We start from the raw sequence: 19,002 nt of genomic DNA on the forward strand, positions 1-19,002 counted from the left end.
GATATTCAGGGATTCCTGACAGATATCAGTGTCCCAATGTAACTAGCGCTAATTTTGAAAAAAAGTGGTTTGGAAATAGCAAAGTGCTACTTGTATTTATTGCCCTATAACTTGCAAAAAAAGCAAAGAACATGTGAACATTGGGTATTTCTAAACTCAGGACAAAATTTAGAAACTATTTAGCATGGGTGTTGTTTGGTGGTTGTAGATTTGTAACAGATTTTGGGGGTCAAAGTTAGAAAGTGTGTTTTTTCCATTTTTTCCTCATATTTTATAAAAAAAATTATAGTAAATTATAAGATATGATGAAAATAATGGTATCTCTAGAAAGTCCATTTAATGGCGAGAAAAACGGTATATAATATGTATGGGTACAGTAAATGAGTAAGAGGAAAATTACAGCTAAACACAAACACCGCAGAAATGTAAAAATAGCCCTGGTCCTTAAGGGAAATAAATTTAAAAATGGCCTTGTCCTTAAGGGGTTAAGTTTTTAAAATGTCTCTTGAATAAATGTGTTTCCTTTGCTCTTGGTCTAACATCACATAAATATGAGGTAAAAATGTAGTAAAAAAATATGCATTGCTCACAAGAATGTTTTACATTCAGGAGTCACAGCTTTGCAGACCAGGAACGGCTAGGGGATGGGATTGAACAATTCACAAGAGCCAGTCCTGCTCCATATTTGACTGTTCACTTCAATCATGGCTTTGCTTTGGTTTCACTGTAATATAGAAAACTTACACAATTCAGCCAGAGCACAGCACTGTTTGAAGAGTACAGCCTGACGTGGAGCAGTGTGGTAAAGGAAAGGACCTAACAGTTTCTGCATGTGTCCCATTCTTTCTGCAGACCTGCTGTATTTTTTGCAATGATATCTCACATCACAGCATGTTCTGCCTTTGGAGTTAATTATCAAGGTAGTTTAAAAACAAACAAAAAAACATGTGGCAGTGAAATTTGACAGGGAGCTGCCAGAGGAAGAATATGAGATATCTCTGGCATTAACTATTTCATCTATACGTGAAAAGAACAAAATTATAACACTGCTCCTGAAGAAAAGCAAGTCAGGACAAATATAAAAAACTTAAGAAGCTTTAGAAAGAACTTAAAAAAAAATCTTGCATGCTTGTTATTTAATAAATAAAAATAATACCACCAGAACAATCAGAATGTTGCTAGTTTATGTGATTGTTTTCTTGTTTGGCATTTTTAACCTAAAAAAATAAGGCTTGAAAAAGTATAAATCATATTGTATTATTGCGTCACAAGATACAGTGGCAACAAAGAATATACATACATAGGCATTTAGAGACTGTTCACAGATCTTCACTAGATGACTCTGAAATAATGTCCATTAGTGATTCATAGTCTGCATAGTCACTCAGAGACTGAATCATCTCATCTAAAAGTTCTTCCCCGAGCATAAAGCCTTCAATGTTATGTAAAGACATGCCAATTCGGTGGTCTGTGACACGATCCTGAGGAAAGTTGTAAGTCCGTATTTTTTCGGATCTTCCTTTGGTGCCAATCTATTAAAAGTAAAAACAAAGAACTAGGGTTTATTGGCTGAAGTATAAATATTTATGATAAAACATGGGGATTAAAGACAGGTCATAGCCATAGCCAATAATAATACTACATATACATCACAATATTTTTTTCAGACAAAAACTTCCCCAAAAGACCAGAGCATTTTTAGCATTTTTGCCATCACTACCTTTAAACAGAAATATAGCCTTTTTTATGTTTACCTATCAAAACTATATATATTTTTTTAGTAGACAACCCAAAGTATTGATCTAGGCCCATTTTGGTATATTTCATGCCACCATTTCACCGCCAAATGCGATCAAATATATATATATATATATATATATATATATATAAAAACACGTTAAGATTTTCACAATTTTAGGTTTCTCACTGAAATTATTTAAAAACAGCTTGTGCAATCATAGCACAAATGGTTGTAAATTATTCTCTGGGATCGCCTTTGTTCAGAAATAACAGACATATATGGCTTTGGCCAGTACTAAAATAAAAGGCTTTTTTTTTCTTTCTGCAGTGTAGGATCCCCCCTTACCCCCAACCTCCCTGAACCCCCCCCAAACAGCTCTCTAACCCTCCCCCCTCTACCTATTTGCCGCCATCTTAGGTACTAGCAGCCTTCTGCCAGTACCCAGTTTGCTGCAAATTAGGCTCATTTAAAAATAAAAAATAAATACCCATTTTTTTTTATGTAGTGTAGCTGCACCCCCAATACCCTACCCCATCCCAGATCGACTTCCCACCCTCTTATCCCATCACTCAGTATGATAACCAGATTCCCCCTCCCTGCCACTCTGTTGTTTTTCTCCATAGCATTAGCGGTCCCACACAACTCCCGCCCCCATCCTTACCCTCCCACCCACCAGCGATCAGCACCAACGCTACCCAATACGGGGCGCGTGCAGAAATAGCGTGATCTTGCTAGTTTTAGCGATATGACGCTGGTCATTAAGGGCTTAACAACCAGCATCATACAGGGTATGGCGCTGTTCGTTAATGGGTTGGTAATAATAATAATGCAGAAATATAACACCACTACTATTTTACAATAACTATTTATGTAGCTCCTTTGCAAATATAATTAGGCTTGTTATATGCTATCAAAATCCATATTTCTGTTTAGAAGATCCCCTAACCTTGGACAAAAACACTACAAATGGTAAAACGCATAGGTAAAGACCAGTAAGAGAGATACTCATTGCAGCTCTTAAAGCCAAACATGAACGGTGATGTGTAGATTTGTGTAACTGACACTCCAAATTGGCTAACAAGCCGTATCCTGCCCAGATAAATAATTACTCACAATCTGGTATTAAAAGAGCAAGGTTATATATTTTTACCAAAGCATCTTAACGTGGCCAAAATAGCGCAGCAAACTTTGTGAGACATGAAGTAAACCATTATCACTTGCTAGTTTGCAGTACAAAACACCTAAAATGCTATTAAAATTAAGGTTTTGAATTTTATTTGGACTTAACACTTTTAAAACATAAATTCATTAATAAAACAATGTTTTGTGGGAGTTATAGAGGGATATTGGGTTGGACTGGTGAGGGATCAAAGGTGAACATATGAATCCCTATGTATGCGCGTATGTGTATGTATGTAGTGTTTTATAATTAACTTTAAAAAACTTAAATTATGCTTACCTGATGATTTTCTTTTCTTCAGATGAAGAGTCCACAGCTGCATTCATTACTTTTGGGAAATTAGAACCTAGCCACCAGGGGGGAGGCAAAGACACCCCAGCCAAAGGCTTAAATACTCCTCCCACTTCCCTCATCCCCTAGTCATTCTGCCGAGGAAGAAGGAACAGTAGAAGAAATACCAGGGTGAAAAGGTGCCAGAAGAATAAAGAATAAGATGCCCCACAGGAAAAAATATGGGTGGGGAGCTGTGGACTCTTTCCATCTGAAGAAAAGAAAATTATCAAGTAAGCATAATTTATGTTTTTCTTCATAAATGGAAAGAGTCCACAGCTGCATTCATTACTTTTGGGAAAACAATACCCAAGCTATAGAGGACACTGAATGCAAAAACGGGAGGGTACAATAGGTGGCCCATTCTGAGGGCACCAGGCCTGAAAAAACCCACAACCCAAGCAAACCCCACTTTGTCGGAGCCGGGCAAAAAAACTAGAAGGAAAAGGCTCCAAGGGCACTGACCTGCAGATAGTCCGAAAGCCTAACTAGAGACCGCAAAGAAGACTCACTGAGCCAACACTCCTCCAGGAGAACCGTTGCCCAGCAGTCGGTCCCCACACAACCCTCACTAGTACAGTATCAAATTCCCCAAAAGGGAGAGGACAAGGGTGAGCCAAAGGGATACCCAAAAGGTACAGCAAGATCCAATAAATAATAAACCCCTTCAAAAGAAGGCCAAGTCCAAAGAGACCCGAATGGATCCCGAGAACAAGGGGAGACGACGCCCAACCCATAAGGAGCAACCGGGCATCATCAAGGAGAAGAAACATCTCCTAAACATCGTGCAACAGCACTGAAAAAGACAGCTAAAGACAAAGTCCTCAAAACGTCAGAACTCAGAGACTGAGCAAACAGAAACATTACAAGTAGCAAACTCAGAAAGATAAACATCTGAGTCCAGTAACATGCTGCCATCCATAGGAAGACACAGAGAAAACACTATCCGTAAGGAAAAAGCGGCCGAACAGAATAGCAGATTGCCCAACCTCCAAGACAGAGGACACACTCCAGGCAATTCAGGCCGCCAGGCAAACCAGGCCGCCAGGCCTACTCACAGATCTCAAAGGGGGAGAGGCACAGAACCTCTAAAAAAAAAAAAAAAAAAAGGTCCAATGGAACCCCCAAGAGCTGAGGATGAAAAACAGATCTCAGATCCTACACCTAGCCGAACCAGCCCAACCAACGGCAGATCTGAAAACAAGGAACAGAAAGGAACCCCAAGACTGGCCTCCAAAAAGGCGGAAGAATGGACACAGCCACTTCAACCTAGAGACAATCGAGCAGGCGTTAGACCCAAGGAGATCTAGCAAAGCCACACAACTAAAGTCTCAATATGGAGCCAGCAGCTCCCCAAATGGAAAGGGACAACTCAAAGAGCAGACCAATCCCTGAACCAGATAAAACATCTGTTCCAACCTCCCAAACACAGGAGAGGCCCTTAAAAAAGGAACGACACCTCCGTAAGGAGGACAATGAGCCCCCTGAAGAGGAGAGCATCGATAAACACCTGTCCATAAGACAGGAAGTCGTAGGAAGAACGGAGAGAACACAAGGCCACGTCACTGAGAAACACGGAAAAAAAACTCAAAACACCATCTTGCTAGCAACCATACCAGGTGCAAGAAGAACACCCGAGCAACCGCAAACCTTCCGCTTGCTAGGCCGGAAAGCCCACCATCAGGTCACATTAGTTGGCTGTGCCAAGGGAACGGTATAGTCCGGCACAAGACAAGTCCCCAAGGAGCCCCGGCTCTCAGTAAATCTAGCTTCTAAGTTGTAAAACAGAACAGCCAGAACAAGGGCTAAGCCCAAGAACCCCGAAAACTGGAACCCCCAGGCCAGTCCTAGGATCATAAGGTCCGTTTATAAAAACGCAGAGTAAAACCTTCGACAACCGGAAGATCAGGACAAGATGCCCGGGCCCCACAAATGCTTAGTATTAAACAATCTTCCAGGAACATAAATCCCTCATCTGATATAAAAAACAGACCTCCCAGGGAAAAATCCAAAATAACCTGGATAACAAGAGCAAGTAGCCCTTGCAAGTCCCGACCCAAAGGGAAGAGACCACCCCTTGCAGGAGCCCAACACTCCAGAGAGCCAATGCCTCCCAAGGACTTAAAAGGACACTAGAGCTAACAGGCGTCCAAGCAACATTAACATGATTGTGCTTGAAAAGCGCGGCTAATCCCCCTTATGGAACACAAGGCGCTGCTCATTTTATCAACCTCGAAGGAGGAAAGGCTGAGTAGACCTAGCCAGGGATCAAATTAGCAACCCTTGGTTTTCTACAGTACAGAGTAGCCACAGAGCCTTAGTATACTAAGTTAGCTGTCCAGCTAGCCACAAGCTCCAGACACAAGGGGAACAGTGAGGACAAGTCACCCGAACAGAGCAATAGCAAGCCTCCAAATCACCTCAGATTCAAAGTCAAAAGACAGTAAAACATGGGTTTGGATGCCACCTGGATGGCAATACCTGAACCATATGAGTGGAAAACCACTAGGACCTCTTCTATCCCAAAAAAGGAGATGCAGAGCATTCCCAACACCAGGGAAGGGCCCCTAACCGGAGCCCAAAAAGAGGCGCTAAACCTCTAACCTTCCCACCATGTGGGAAGGAATACTCTAGGGTCCGAGGATATCAGAAGCAACAGAGTGATGCAGCAAAATTCACTGACCCAGTCACCCGAGAGACGGCTATTTAAGAACTTAAACAATCACGAGAGCCGCACAGATCCGCAAGTCCTCTTGAAACGTGTAAAACAAATAACAAGAAACAAATAATATTGAGAGCAATAGGCACCCCAACCTGACCAGCAATGTAGAATAGGCGCCACCTGTCTGAATAAGCCGTGAGATAGAAGATCTGAACCCAAGCAGGACCAGCCTGCAACCAGGGTCATAACTGCCAAGCTGGCTAAATCCGCCCTCAGAGAGGGAGGAAGTAAAAAACAGACAAACATGGGACCAATGTGTCCCGAACAACTTCCGCAAAAGCGAACAGCGAGTATCGATCCCAGAGAAAGTTCCCGCAGGAAACATAGTATGAAAGGAAAAATAAAATTAATCCTAAATGGATTAAGGGTTAACGCCCAAGAAGAACAGTAAGATCTGCAGGACCAGCCTAACGGAAACCCTGCTCCTCCAACAAAACTGGCAAGGATCTCGATAAGAAGACTTAAAAGATTACGTCATCCCCCCATGTCTAACGAGGTGAGCTATTTGAAGGAGGAGACTGATGAGTCCCATAGCCGAGAAGGATCCCCAAACAGCTCAAAAACGTGTCTGAGTAGAACACGAAGGCGAGCCAGCCTGTAACGAAAGGCACAACACTCAGGAACAGTTACACCCGCAGGGAACTGCACATGCCCTCTTGTGGCCGAGAGACCTGGGGCAATCAGGCACAAACACAATCGCAAATAAACATGTGAACTTTGAAGACGAGCAAGCGCCAAAAGTATGTAAAAGCGAAAAAGTGCCACAGCCTCCAGGGAGGAACAATCCACCCTCAGAGAAGGAAAAAACATAACCTGGGTTACCCGCATGTGTAGTAGTAGTAGGGAGCGGTAGGGAACTCGCCTCCCGGAGGACAGGCCCCCCCCCGAGGCGGATGGCTCAGCAGTCCCTTGAATCTCCGAGCCAGAGGAACAAGGCGCTCTAGGACAGCCCAACAAATATAACTGACTGACCTGAGTCAATGTGGCCAATTCGCATTTGTTACAGGACGAAGAATCTGAATCAGAAAGTTGAACAATCTCAACATCAGCATCCTCCATAAATGGATAAAGGATACCAAAAAATGGACTATATATATAAAACAATTTAAACGGCACCAGGCACCCACAATGGCTGGAGCACTCACCACCTCCTATGAACCAGACACCAGCGGACTCAAATTCTCCGTCGCCACACAGTCAGGAATGCGGAAATGGGAGATCAGAACGTAAACACGCCCGGCCACTTTTTAAGGTGAACCATACAGTCCAAAAAAAAGCGCGCCCAACCGCAAGGTTGCGTCACTTCGAAAAGGCCGTTATGTTCCAAAAGCCTTCCTAATGGCCGCCCAGATCACTAGACAAACATGATTAAACCCCCCCCCTGTTCAATAATCCCCCTCAGTAGATATTAACACTTGAGTCCAAGATACTAAAGGAGTCCCACTGAGACCCTGTATTTTTCATGTGAGTTTGCAGGAACAAATGAGTTACAGTACAATCATGAAGAAGTAAAATTAAATGATCTTACCGGAATCTACGCCGTGGAACAGGAACATGGCTCTTCAAGTGTGATGGATAGTAGCTTTGCCTCTGCTATGGAATTGAGAGAAGAAGCAGGCAGCGAAGCGAAGTTCGACAACGCTTATTGCTTGTTGAACTGTTTCGCAGAAAGACTTTCCCTGCATCTCCGGACTTTTTTTTCAAGAAAAAGGCTGCAGTGTCAGCTGAAACGCGTTGCAATACACCTGTCAAGGACCGTTACTTGGATATACAGTTCTACCAGTGCTATTTTTGAGCACTTCAGCTTGCCATAGAATCCTCATCACGTGAGCGCAGTAAGACTGCAATCATTAGCTTACGCTGCAAACACCACTCTGGGTTCCATCTTGGTAATTAAACCTTTACAAATCCCAGCAGGAAACCAACATCGGATAACTTTGTTTAAAGTTTCTTCAGGCACTTGGATTCAAACCTGTGCCACATCTTCACAAAGCACGGACACGGAGCTACGCATTGGGTTTGATAAAAACCAGCTGCAAGTATTATACATACTAAAAACACTAACTGCAAGTTCAATACTAACAGTGTCAGGCAATCCACTCCTTTCAGGCTGTTATATTATACAATTTAAAGCTGTAAGGTTCATTGTTTTACCGAAATTCGTTACACTTGTACTAAGATTACAGAACGATATTCTTACAAAGTGTACTGGAATATGCTATGTAACTATCATCCGTTTTGCCTAATATAAAACAAAAGCAGTATAAGTTTTGAAAAGAAATGTTCTTTATCATTGTATTTTAGCCTCATTCAACTTTATTTGTATGGCCAACCTACATATATATTGTTTTAAAAAAAATGCTATTCATTTATATGTGATTTATTTTAATAGTTTTATATGTTGCCAAAATAAATTTTATTTTATTTTTCTTACAAATATTTGACCACACTCCTTTGTCTCATAATGGCATTAATAGATCCCACCTACCACTTTTTTACATTATCCAAAATTGGATGTGTATAGTTCTATTTACACAGTGCATTTTATATTAGGTCCATTTATTACTAGACCCATTTATTTATATAAATACAGTTTTTTTTCACTTTACACTGTTTTCCTTTTTTCATCCATATAATATTTTTATATCTTCTTCCACATATAGTGAGAAATCAAAAAATGTATTATTGTTCTAGCACATTATTGTTCTTATCATATTTTAGTTTTTTAATATAGCACAGAGCTTCTTACACACTGTTATTTCCATTAGTTTGTAATAGCTTCCTCAGTGCTCGTTACCTCCTCCCACTTTTCTCCTTCCTAATGACCGCCCAGATCACTCGACTCAACCGAGCACAAAGGCCACCAAGGAGACAAAGTCCAATACCGATTGCCATACGGCTATTACAGCCGGCCCAGTAGAAATTTCCAATTCTTCATTAAGGGAGAGAGAAAAATCCCTCAGAAGGGACAAGAGGACGTTCCGGAACCGGAAGAACTGTGCCGTCCAGATCCAACCTAATAGATCTGGACACAGAAGACCCAAAATATCTAGACAAAGACACGGTCAAGAAAACCGGACCCCCGGAACCGGCTTCAAAACTAATAACCCCTGAGGTACCATCAGGTTACCCCATCCGGAGAAGACCTTGCACCATCGGTGATGCGATTACAGCCACATTCAAGGGTCCTTGGACACTGAACGCTCACGTAAGTATCCCAGAGACAGAGAGCTTAACCCCTAAAGGCTTGAGGGACAACACCCACTAAGTCTTGGAATCAACCTCCCCTCCCGTAAACCCCTACAGCTGAAGGAATTTACGAATGAACGAGCATCCCAAACTCCAGGCGAGCGACAAATCAAACTGAAACACCTAAGTAGGGGCAACCGCAGGAAAAAAAAGAGACAACACAATCTCCAGAGCTCCAAAAATATGGGAGCAGACGAGATACTGTAGGGGAAAAAAATACCAAAAAGCCATAGCTTTCAGAAACAGATGACCAGAAAACCAGCCCCAAGAAAGGGGGGGGGGAGCACAAGCAACCTCGACCCTTTAAGAAAGAGGTACCGTCGCCAAGGATTCAAAAAGGACAATCTAAGAAAAAATACTTATAGAGGAGATGAGTAATCGCCACCTAAACCTGGTACCACGGATTTCCAAGGAGTCATCTGAAATTCCAACCCTATTGGGAAGGAGAAAAACTCTAGCTCCAGAGCCAAAGGACCCAAGGGACCCCCAGAGTAAGCCTAAGCAGGATCAGAGCTCAGTAACCCCGCCAGCAACCAGGAACAGGACATTGAGGACTGAGCACAATTCCCTCTGATGCCCCACCCAAAGGAATAAACAAAAACCAGCTTGACATCTAGGAACGAAAGGCCTCCTATAACATGTAAAACCAAGTAAACAAACTCTTCACCAGAGTAAGCAACTCAGCACCCCTATCGGGCCAGCCAATTATAACGGGCACCACGTGGTTGATATAGACCTCAAGAAATAGAAAAACGAGTGCCCGACCAGGAACAGCCTGATACATAGGGCAGCCCAGAACTGTCCCAGGTCACAGAAAAGTAGAAGCCCTAGTAGGGATAGACAAAATAAACGATAGACATAACAATGTGCTAACACTATTTAACTTCCGCGGAAGTGCTAAAGCGGCATTCGGAACATAACTGATGGGCATGGATTACCCAGGCCATTTCATATTCTTCGCAAGAAGTAGAATCTGAATCAGAGACATCCGTCTCCAAAAAATCAGAATTTCCATAACTTGGTGATTGAAATTATGGATAAAAACGGCACCTTACACCCCCCCAATGGCTGGGGCACTCACCACCTCCTATGACCCAGACAACTAGCGAAACAGACTCAGGGTGTTGGCTCGGGTGTTTTGCCTCCTCCTGGTGGCCAGGTTCTGTATTTCCCAAAAGTAATGAATGCAGCTGTGGACTCTCCCCATTTAAGAAGAAATACCCTAGGATTTACCATTACTAAAAATAAACTGTAGTTTAATTGAACACACACACACAAAAAAAAAAAAAAAAGTGCTAAACTCACCCTGTCTGTGACCCGGCACCTCGCTGAGGTCAGAGTCACCAGCCACCCACGACACAGCGATGTTTCCCAATGAGGTAACGTTTTAACTTCTAAGACAATAACCGTGCTAGTATAGAGAACACTGTCATATGACATGCACGGCTATTGTTGTACTTAAATTACGATTTATGCTGAGCATAGGTAATACGATTTATTCCTGTGTCATTTACGTACAATTTTTAAGCTTTTGATAAAAATACGATTTTTGATTAACAACTTTGTTGCAAGTTTTGACGCACCTTAACAATACAATGCATCTCCTTCCCATACAAAAATGCAGTATACACCATATAGCGAGACACCCTGTTTTAAGGGTAATTCCACCAGGGAAATAGAAAAGATGGTGAACATTCTTATAGAATCACACCAGCCCACGGATCTAATTAGAATCTGGGCCTTAAAAGGACACTCAAGTCAAAATTAAACTTTCATTAGATAGAGCATGTAATTTTAAACAACTTTCCAATTTACTTCGATTAACAAAATGTGCACATTTTTTGAGTCACCAGCTCCTACCGAGCATGTGCAAGAATTCACAGAATAAATGTATATGCATTTTTGATTGGCTGATGGCTGTCACATGGTACATGTATGCATTTGTGATTGGCTGATGGCTGTCACATGGTACAGGGGAAGTGGACATAGACAATCTACTACAGCACAATCCTCCCTCATTTTCTTAAAAAGTTTGGCAAATAAATCTGAATGCAGCAGCACCTCTTAAATAAGAAAACCTTTATTGAACACCAAAGGTAAACTGATTGCACTGCAAAGCAGTAAGCTTAAAGTGACATTGTATATTAGATGCTTCTTTGCATCAATGATTTGTAGATGATCCATTTAAATAGCCAACTGGCAGTGTTTAGTAACCATGTATAGTTTTGCTTATTTTGTAATAACATTGTGCTGATTTTCAGACTCTTAACCAAGCCCCAAGTATCGGATGTAGACTGAAGTCTACAAAATACATGCTTGCTCCTGTTTGTGTAATTTGTCTTTTCATATGCAGGGGAGGGGGGGGAGTCTGCTCTTCCAGCTTTGTTAGCCCCTTTCACTGGGTGTCCCAGCATAAACTCATCAACAGTGCTAAACTGGGAGCTTCTATGTAAGTTTTTAAAAAGTTTTATACTGGATTTTTAGATCAGTATGTGTACATATTCTTCTTTATAGTAGTGTCTATTACATCCAGTTATATGAAAAACAAATTATGCTTACCTGATAATTTCATTTCCATCTGTATGGGAAGAGTCCACAATTCCTTACTTTTGGGAAATACTGAACCTGGCCACCAGGAGGCGGCAAAGAAACCCAGCCAAAGGCTTAAATACCGCCCCCACTTCCTCATAAACCCAGTCATTCTGCCGAGGGAACAAGGAACAGTAGGAGCAATATCAGGGTGAAAAAGGTGCCAGAAGAAAAAAAATAATTAAATTTAGGGCCGCCCACCGGAGAACACGGGCGGGAGCTGTGGACTCTTCCCATACAGATGGAAATTAAATTATCAGGTAAGCATAATTTATGTTTTCCATCTAAATATGGGAAGAGTCCACAGCTGCAGTCCTTACTTTTGGGAAACATATACCCAAGCTCTAGAGTACACGGAATGCTAACGGGAGGGGAAAAAAAAGAGAGGCGGACCCAATTTGAGGGCACCACACCAAAACTCTTCTCCCGAAGGCTGCTTCAGCAGAAGCAAAAACATAAAACTTGTAAAATTTTGAAAAAGTATGTCAGGAGAACTAGGTAGCCGCCTTACAAATCAGATCCATAGAGTCCTCATCCTAGAAGGCCCCAAAAGGAAACCGCTGCTCTCATAGAATGAGCCGTAATCCACAGAGGAGGCTTATGTCCCGCCGTCTCTATGCGAATCAGATGACACTCCTCAATCAAAAAGGTAAGGAAGTCGAAGAGGCCCTTTGACCCCTATGCTTCCCGGAGAGAGAACAAACAGAAAAACAGGTGTGTCTAAATTCCTTTGTGGCTCGAAGATAGAACTTCAAGGCACAAACCACACCCAAAAATACGTTGTAAACGTTCCTTCGACGGAGGAGGATTAGGACATAAAAAAGGAACCACAATCTCTTGATTGATGTTGTGAATTGACACAACCTTAGGAAGAATCCTAACTTGGTTCGTAAAACAGTCTTATCGGCATGAAGGCCAGATAAGGAGGGACACATTGCAAAGCAGCAATCACAGATACTATGCATGCATAAGCAATAGCCAGTAGAAAAGGAAACTTCGCAGACCACAATTTTGTGTCTACTTCGTGCATAGGCTCCAGCGGAGCCCGATGCAACACTTTAAGAACAAGATTTAAACTCCAAGGAGGAGCCTAGATCTAAACACACGTCTGATCCCAGCAGAGCCTTAACAAATGGCTGCACATCTGGAAGCTCAACGAACCTCTTGTGCAGTAAGACAGACAGGGCAGAAAACTGTCCCATCAGGGGACTTGCAGAAAGGCCCTTCTCCAGTTCATCCTGGGAGAACAGAATAAGTAGGTCCTCCACACCTTATGATAGATGCAACGAGCAACCAGCTTACAAGCTTGATGAGACTAAAAATAACTCTCTCAGAAACCCCTCTCTTGGCTAGGACTAAGCGTTCAATATCCACGCAGTCAGCCTCAGAGAATCTAGACATTGATGAACAAAGAAACCTTGGACAGCAGATCCCTGCGACAAGGTAACTTCCACAGAGGAGATGATGACATCCCCACTATATCCGTGAACCATATTCTTTGCGGCCAAGACGGAGCAATCAGTATCACTGACGCCCTCTTGACTCGAGACACTACACTAGGAAGTAGTGGTAACGGCCAGAAAGGATAAATTAGATTGAACCTCCAAGGCACCGCTAATGCATCCGTTAGCTCCGCCTGAGGATCCCTGTACCTTGACCTCTATCTGGGTAGCTTGATATTGAGACGTTATAAGATCTTCCTCTAGCAAATCTCTGGAGAGACCATTCCCCTGGATGAAAGAATTGTCTGCTGAGGAAATCCGCTTCCCAGTTGTGGTTCGCTGACAGCGAACAATGTGGATCTCCCCCACACCAGAATCCGAGATACTTCCCTCATAACTAGGGAGCTTCTCGTCCCCCCCTGATGGTTGATGTAAGCCACCGAGGATATATTGTCTGATTGGAAACTGAATAACTGGGACGAACCCAGCAGAGGCCAAGCCTTTTAGAGCATTGCATATTGCCCTAAGATCCAAAATGAGGTCAGGAGGGAGCTTTACCTCCTGAAACCATAGGCCCAGTACCTTCCTGGCATCCCAAACAGCTCCCCATCCTAAAAGACTCGCAACCGTAGTCACAATCAGCCAGGATGGCCTTAAGAGAGCGATACTCTTGATCGGTTGTCCAGAGAAATCTGTTGAGACAGATCTAAATGATCGTCGTTCCACTCCTTTAGCATGGGCAGTTGCAACAGTCTGAGGTGAAACCTGGCAAGGGAAATGATGTCCATGCTGGACACCATGAGACCAAGCACCTCCATACACCGAGCCACAGAGGACTTAAGGAGATCTGGGGGGCAAGACGTGTTAAAGCTACCTTGCAACGTCTCTGGTCTGATAGAAATAGTCTCATGTCTATGGAGACTATTATAGTACCCGTGATTCGACCCTGGTACTTGACACAAGAGAACTCTCTCTAGATTATCTTCCATCCATGGGAACGAAGAAAACAGAGGAGAAATTCTGAATGGTCCACTCTTCGAAAAATTTCTTGAAGCCGTAGCTAGAGCAAACAAAAGGCAATAAACTGAAAGTGCTGGTCCAGGAATGCAACCTTAGGAACTGGAAGTGTTCCTAGAGGATTGGTACGTGAAGGGAGCATCCTTCATATCTATCATGGTCATGAACTGCCCCTCTCAAACGAGGGGAATAATGGCCCTTATTGTCTCCATCTTGATGTCTCCATCTTGAAGGAGGGGACATATAAAAACTTGCTTAAGCACTTTAGGTCCAGAATCGGACGGAAAGTTCCCTCCTTTTTAGGGACCACGAAAAGGTTTGAATAGTATCCCAAACCTCTCACTGCGATAGGCACTGGGACAATAACTCCTAAGAAGACAAATCCCATACATGCTCCAGAAAGGTTTCCCTCCTTACTGTGTCAGGAAGACAGAAGGAATCTGCCCTTACTGTGTCAGGAAGACAGAAGGCATCTGCCCTTGGGTGGCTGAGACTTAATACCTATCTAAAAACCTTGAGCTATGACCTCAAGGACCCATGGATCCTGCACATCCCTGCACCAAGGGACTGAAAAGAGCGTCATACTGCCCCCGATCAAGAAGAGGACAGGGGACCGCCAATTCATGCCGACTTAGACTCGGCGGGCTTCTTGCTCTACTTTGATTTATCAAGGACTGAGCCGGTTCCCAAGAGCTCTTGGTTTGCTCTGGCTTAGCGGAGTATTGTTGACATGGGCTTTATCAGAACGAAAAAAAAACACAATCGTCCCTTATACTGGTTCCTATACTCTTGCGGTAGGAGGGCACCCCTGCCCCCTGTGACCGTGGAGATAATTGAGTCCAGGCCTGGACCAAACAAAAACAGAATTTATGTTTACCTGATAAATTACTTTCTCCAACGGTGTGTCCGGTCCACGGCGTCATCCTTACTTGTGGGATATTCTCTTCCCCAACAGGAAATGGCAAAGAGCCCAGCAAAGCTGGTCACATGATCCCTCCTAGGCTCCGCCTACCCCAGTCATTCGACCGACGTTAAGGAGGAATATTTGCATAGGAGAAACCACATGTTACCGTGGTGACTGTAGTTAAAGAAAATAAATTATCAGACCTGATTAAAAAAAAAACCAGGGCGGGCCGTGGACCGGACACACCGTTGGAGAAAGTAATTTATCAGGTAAACATAAATTCTGTTTTCTCCAACATAGGTGTGTCCGGTCCACGGCGTCATCCTTACTTGTGGGAACCAATACCAAAGCTTTAGGACACGGATGAAGGGAGGGAGCAAATCAGGTCACCTAAATGGAAGGCACCACGGCTTGCAAAACCTTTCTCCCAAAAATAGCCTCAGAAGAAGCAAAAGTATCAAATTTGTAAAATTTAGAAAAAGTGTGCAGTGAAGACCAAGTCGCTGCCTTACATATCTGATCAACAGAAGCCTCGTTCTTGAAGGCCCATGTGGAAGCCACAGCCCTAGTGGAGTGAGCTGTGATTCTTTCAGGAGGCTGCCGTCCGGCAGTCTCATAAGCCAATCGGATAATGCTTTTAATCCAGAAGGAGAGAGAGGTAGAAGTTGCTTTTTGACCTCTCCGTTTACCAGAATAAACAACAAACAAAGACAAAGTTTGTCTGAAATCCTTAGTAGCTGCTAAGTAAAATTTGAGAGCACGAACTACATCCAAGTTGTGCAACAAACGTTCCTTCTTTGAAACTGGATTAGGACATAAAGAAGGCACAACTATCTCCTGGTTAATGTTTTTGTTAGAAACAACTTTTGGAAGAAAACCAGGTTTAGTACGCAAAACCACCTTATCTGCATGGAACACCAGATAAGGAGAAGAACACTGCAGAGCAGATAATTCTGAAACTCTTCTAGCAGAAGAAATTGCAACCAAAAACAAAACTTTCCAAGATAATAACATAATATCAACGGAATGTAAGGGTTCAAACGGAACCCCCTGAAGAACTGAAAGAACTAGGTTGAGACTCCAAGGAGGAGTCAAAATTTTGTAAACAGGCTTGATTCTAACCAGAGCCTGAACAAAGGCTAGAACATCTGGCACAGCTGCCAGCTTTTTGTGAAGTAACACAGACAAGGCAGAAATCTGTCCCATCAAGGAACTTGCAGATAATCCTTTTTCCAATCCTTCTCGAAGGAAGGATAGACTCTTAGGAATCTTAACCTTGTCCCAAGGGAATCCTGCAGATTCACACCAACAGATATACCAAATTATGTGGTAATTTTTCTGGTTACAGGCTTTCAGGCCTGAACAAGAGTATTAATAACAGAATCTGAGAACCCTCGCTTTGATAAGATCAAGCGTTCAATCTCCAAGCAGTCAGCTGGAGTGGGTCGAACGGACCTAGAACAAGAAGGTCTCTCAAAGGTAGCTTCCATGGTGGAGCCGATGACATATTCACCAGATCTGCATACCAAGTCCTGCGTGGCCACGCAGGAGCTATCAAAATCACCGACGCCCTCTCCTGATTGATCCTGGCTACCAGCCTGGGGATGAGAGGAAACGGCGGGAACACATAAGCTAGTTTGAAGGTCCAAGGTGCTACTAGTGCATCCACTAGAGCCGCCTTGGGATCCCTGGATCTGTACCCGTAGTAAGGAACTCTGAAGTTCTGACGAGAGGCCATCAGATCCATGTCTGGAATGCCCCACGGTTGAGTGACTTGGGCAAAGATTTCCGGATGGAGTTCCCACTCCCCCGGATGCAATGTCTGACGACTCAGAAAATCCGCTTCCCAATTTTCCACTCCTGGGATGTGGATAGCAGACAGGTGGCAGGAGTGAGACTCCGCCCATAGAATGATTTTGGTCACTTCTTCCATCGCTAGGGAACTCCTTGTTCCCCCCTGATGGTTGATGTATGAACTTGGCCCTCGCTAGCCGAGGCCAAGCTTTGAGAGCATTGAATATCGCTCTCAGTTCCAGAATATTTATCGGTAGAAGAGATTCTACCCGAGACCAAAGACCCTGAGCTTTCAGGGATCCCCAGACCGCGCCCCAGCCCATCAGACTGGCGTCGGTCGTGACAATGACCCACTCTGGTCTGCGGAAGGTCATCCCTTGTGACAGGTTGTCCAGGGACAGCCACCAACGGAATGAATCTCTGGTCCTCTGATTTACTTGTATCTTCGGAGACAAGTCTGAATAGTCCCCATTCCACTGACTGAGCATGAACAGTTGTAATGGTCTTAGATGAATGCGCACAAAAGGAACTATGTCCATTGCCGCTACCATCAAACCTATCACTTCCATGCACTGCGCTATGGAAGGAAGAGGAACGGAATGAAGTATCCGACAAGAGTCTAGAAGTTTTGTTTTTCTGGCTTCTGTCAGAAAAATCCTCATTTCTAAGGAGTCTATTATAGTTCCCAAGAAGGGAACCCTCGTTGACGGAGATAGAGAACTCTTTTCCACGTTCACTTTCCATCCGTGAGATCTGAGAAAGGCCAGGACAATGTCCGTGTGAGCCTTTACTTGAGGAAGGGACGACGCTCGAATCAGAATGTCGTCCAAGTAAGGTACTACAGCAATGCCCCTTGGTCTTAGCACCGCCAGAAGGGACCCTAGTACCTATGAGAAAATCCTAGGAGCAGTGGCTAATCCGAAAGAAAATGCCACGAACTGGAAATGCTTGTCCAGGAATGCAAACCTTAGGAACCGATGATGTTCCTTGTGGATAGGAATATGTAGATACGCATCCTTGAAATCCACCTTGGTCATGAATTGACCTTCCTGGATGGAAGGAAGAAGTGTTCGAATGGTTTCCATCTTGAACGATGGAACCTTGAGAAACTTGTTCAAGATCTTGAGATCTAAGATTGGTCTGAACGTTCCCTCTTTTTTGGGAACTATGAACAGATTGGAGTAGAACCCCATCCCTTGTTCTCCTAATGGAACAGGATGAATCACTCCCATTTTTAGCAGGTCTTCTACCCAATGTAAGAATGCCTGTCTTCTTATGTGGTCTGAAGACAACTGAGACCTGTGGAACCTCCCCCTTGGAGGAAGCCCCTTGAACTCCAGAGAATAACCTTGGGAGACTATTTCTAGCGCCCAAGGATCCAGAACATCTCTTGCCTGAGCGAAGAGAGAGAGTCTGCCCCCCACCAGATCCGGTCCCGGATCGGGGGCCCGCATTTCATGCTGTCTTGGTAGCAGTGGCAGGTTTCCTGGCCTGCTTTCCTTTGTTCCAGCCTTGCATAGGTCTCCAGGCTGGATTGGCTTGAGAAGTATTACCTTCCTGCTTAGAGGACGTAGCCCTTGGGGCTGATCCGTTTCTGCGAAAGGGACGAAACTTAGGTTTATTTTTGGTCTTGAAAAGACCTATCCTGAGGAAGGGCGTGGCCCTTGCCCCCAGTGATATCAGAGATAATCTCTTTCAAGTCAGGGCCAAAGAGTGTTTTCCCCTTGAAAGGAATGTCAAGCAATTTGTTCTTGGAAGACGCATCCGCTGCCCAAGATTTTAACCAAAGCGCTCTGCGCCGCAATAGCAAACCCAGAATTTTTTCGCCGCTAACCTAGCCAATTGCAAGGTGGCGTCTAGGGTGAAAGAATTAGCCAATTTAAGAGCACGAATTCTGTCCATAATCTCCTCATAAGAAGAATTACTAATAATCGCCTTTCCTAGCTCATCAAACTAGAAACACGCGGCTGCAGTGACAGGGACAATGCATGCAATTGGTTGTAGAAGGGAACCTTGCTGAACAAACATCTTTAG

At 43.6% G+C, this 19,002-nt stretch overlaps 1 protein-coding gene across 2 annotated transcripts in view; it reads right to left on the minus strand.

Annotated features, from left to right (window-relative positions):
* Positions 1 to 1,237: 1,237 nt before the first annotated feature.
* The window catches only part of MTRF1L (mitochondrial translation release factor 1 like), a 163,651-nt gene continuing 145,886 nt past the window's right edge, over positions 1,238 to 19,002 (minus strand). For both annotated transcript variants that reach the window (XM_053711809.1, XM_053711808.1), the window contains exon 7: positions 1,238 to 1,532. In XM_053711809.1, coding sequence (XP_053567784.1) covers positions 1,320 to 1,532 — 213 coding nt within the window. In that variant the 3' untranslated portion in view covers positions 1,238 to 1,319. The remainder of the gene's footprint in view (positions 1,533 to 19,002) is intronic.

This window comes from Bombina bombina, chromosome 4 (genome assembly GCF_027579735.1).
Source record: "Bombina bombina isolate aBomBom1 chromosome 4, aBomBom1.pri, whole genome shotgun sequence".
In the NCBI taxonomy this organism is placed as follows: domain Eukaryota; kingdom Metazoa; phylum Chordata; class Amphibia; order Anura; family Bombinatoridae; genus Bombina; species Bombina bombina.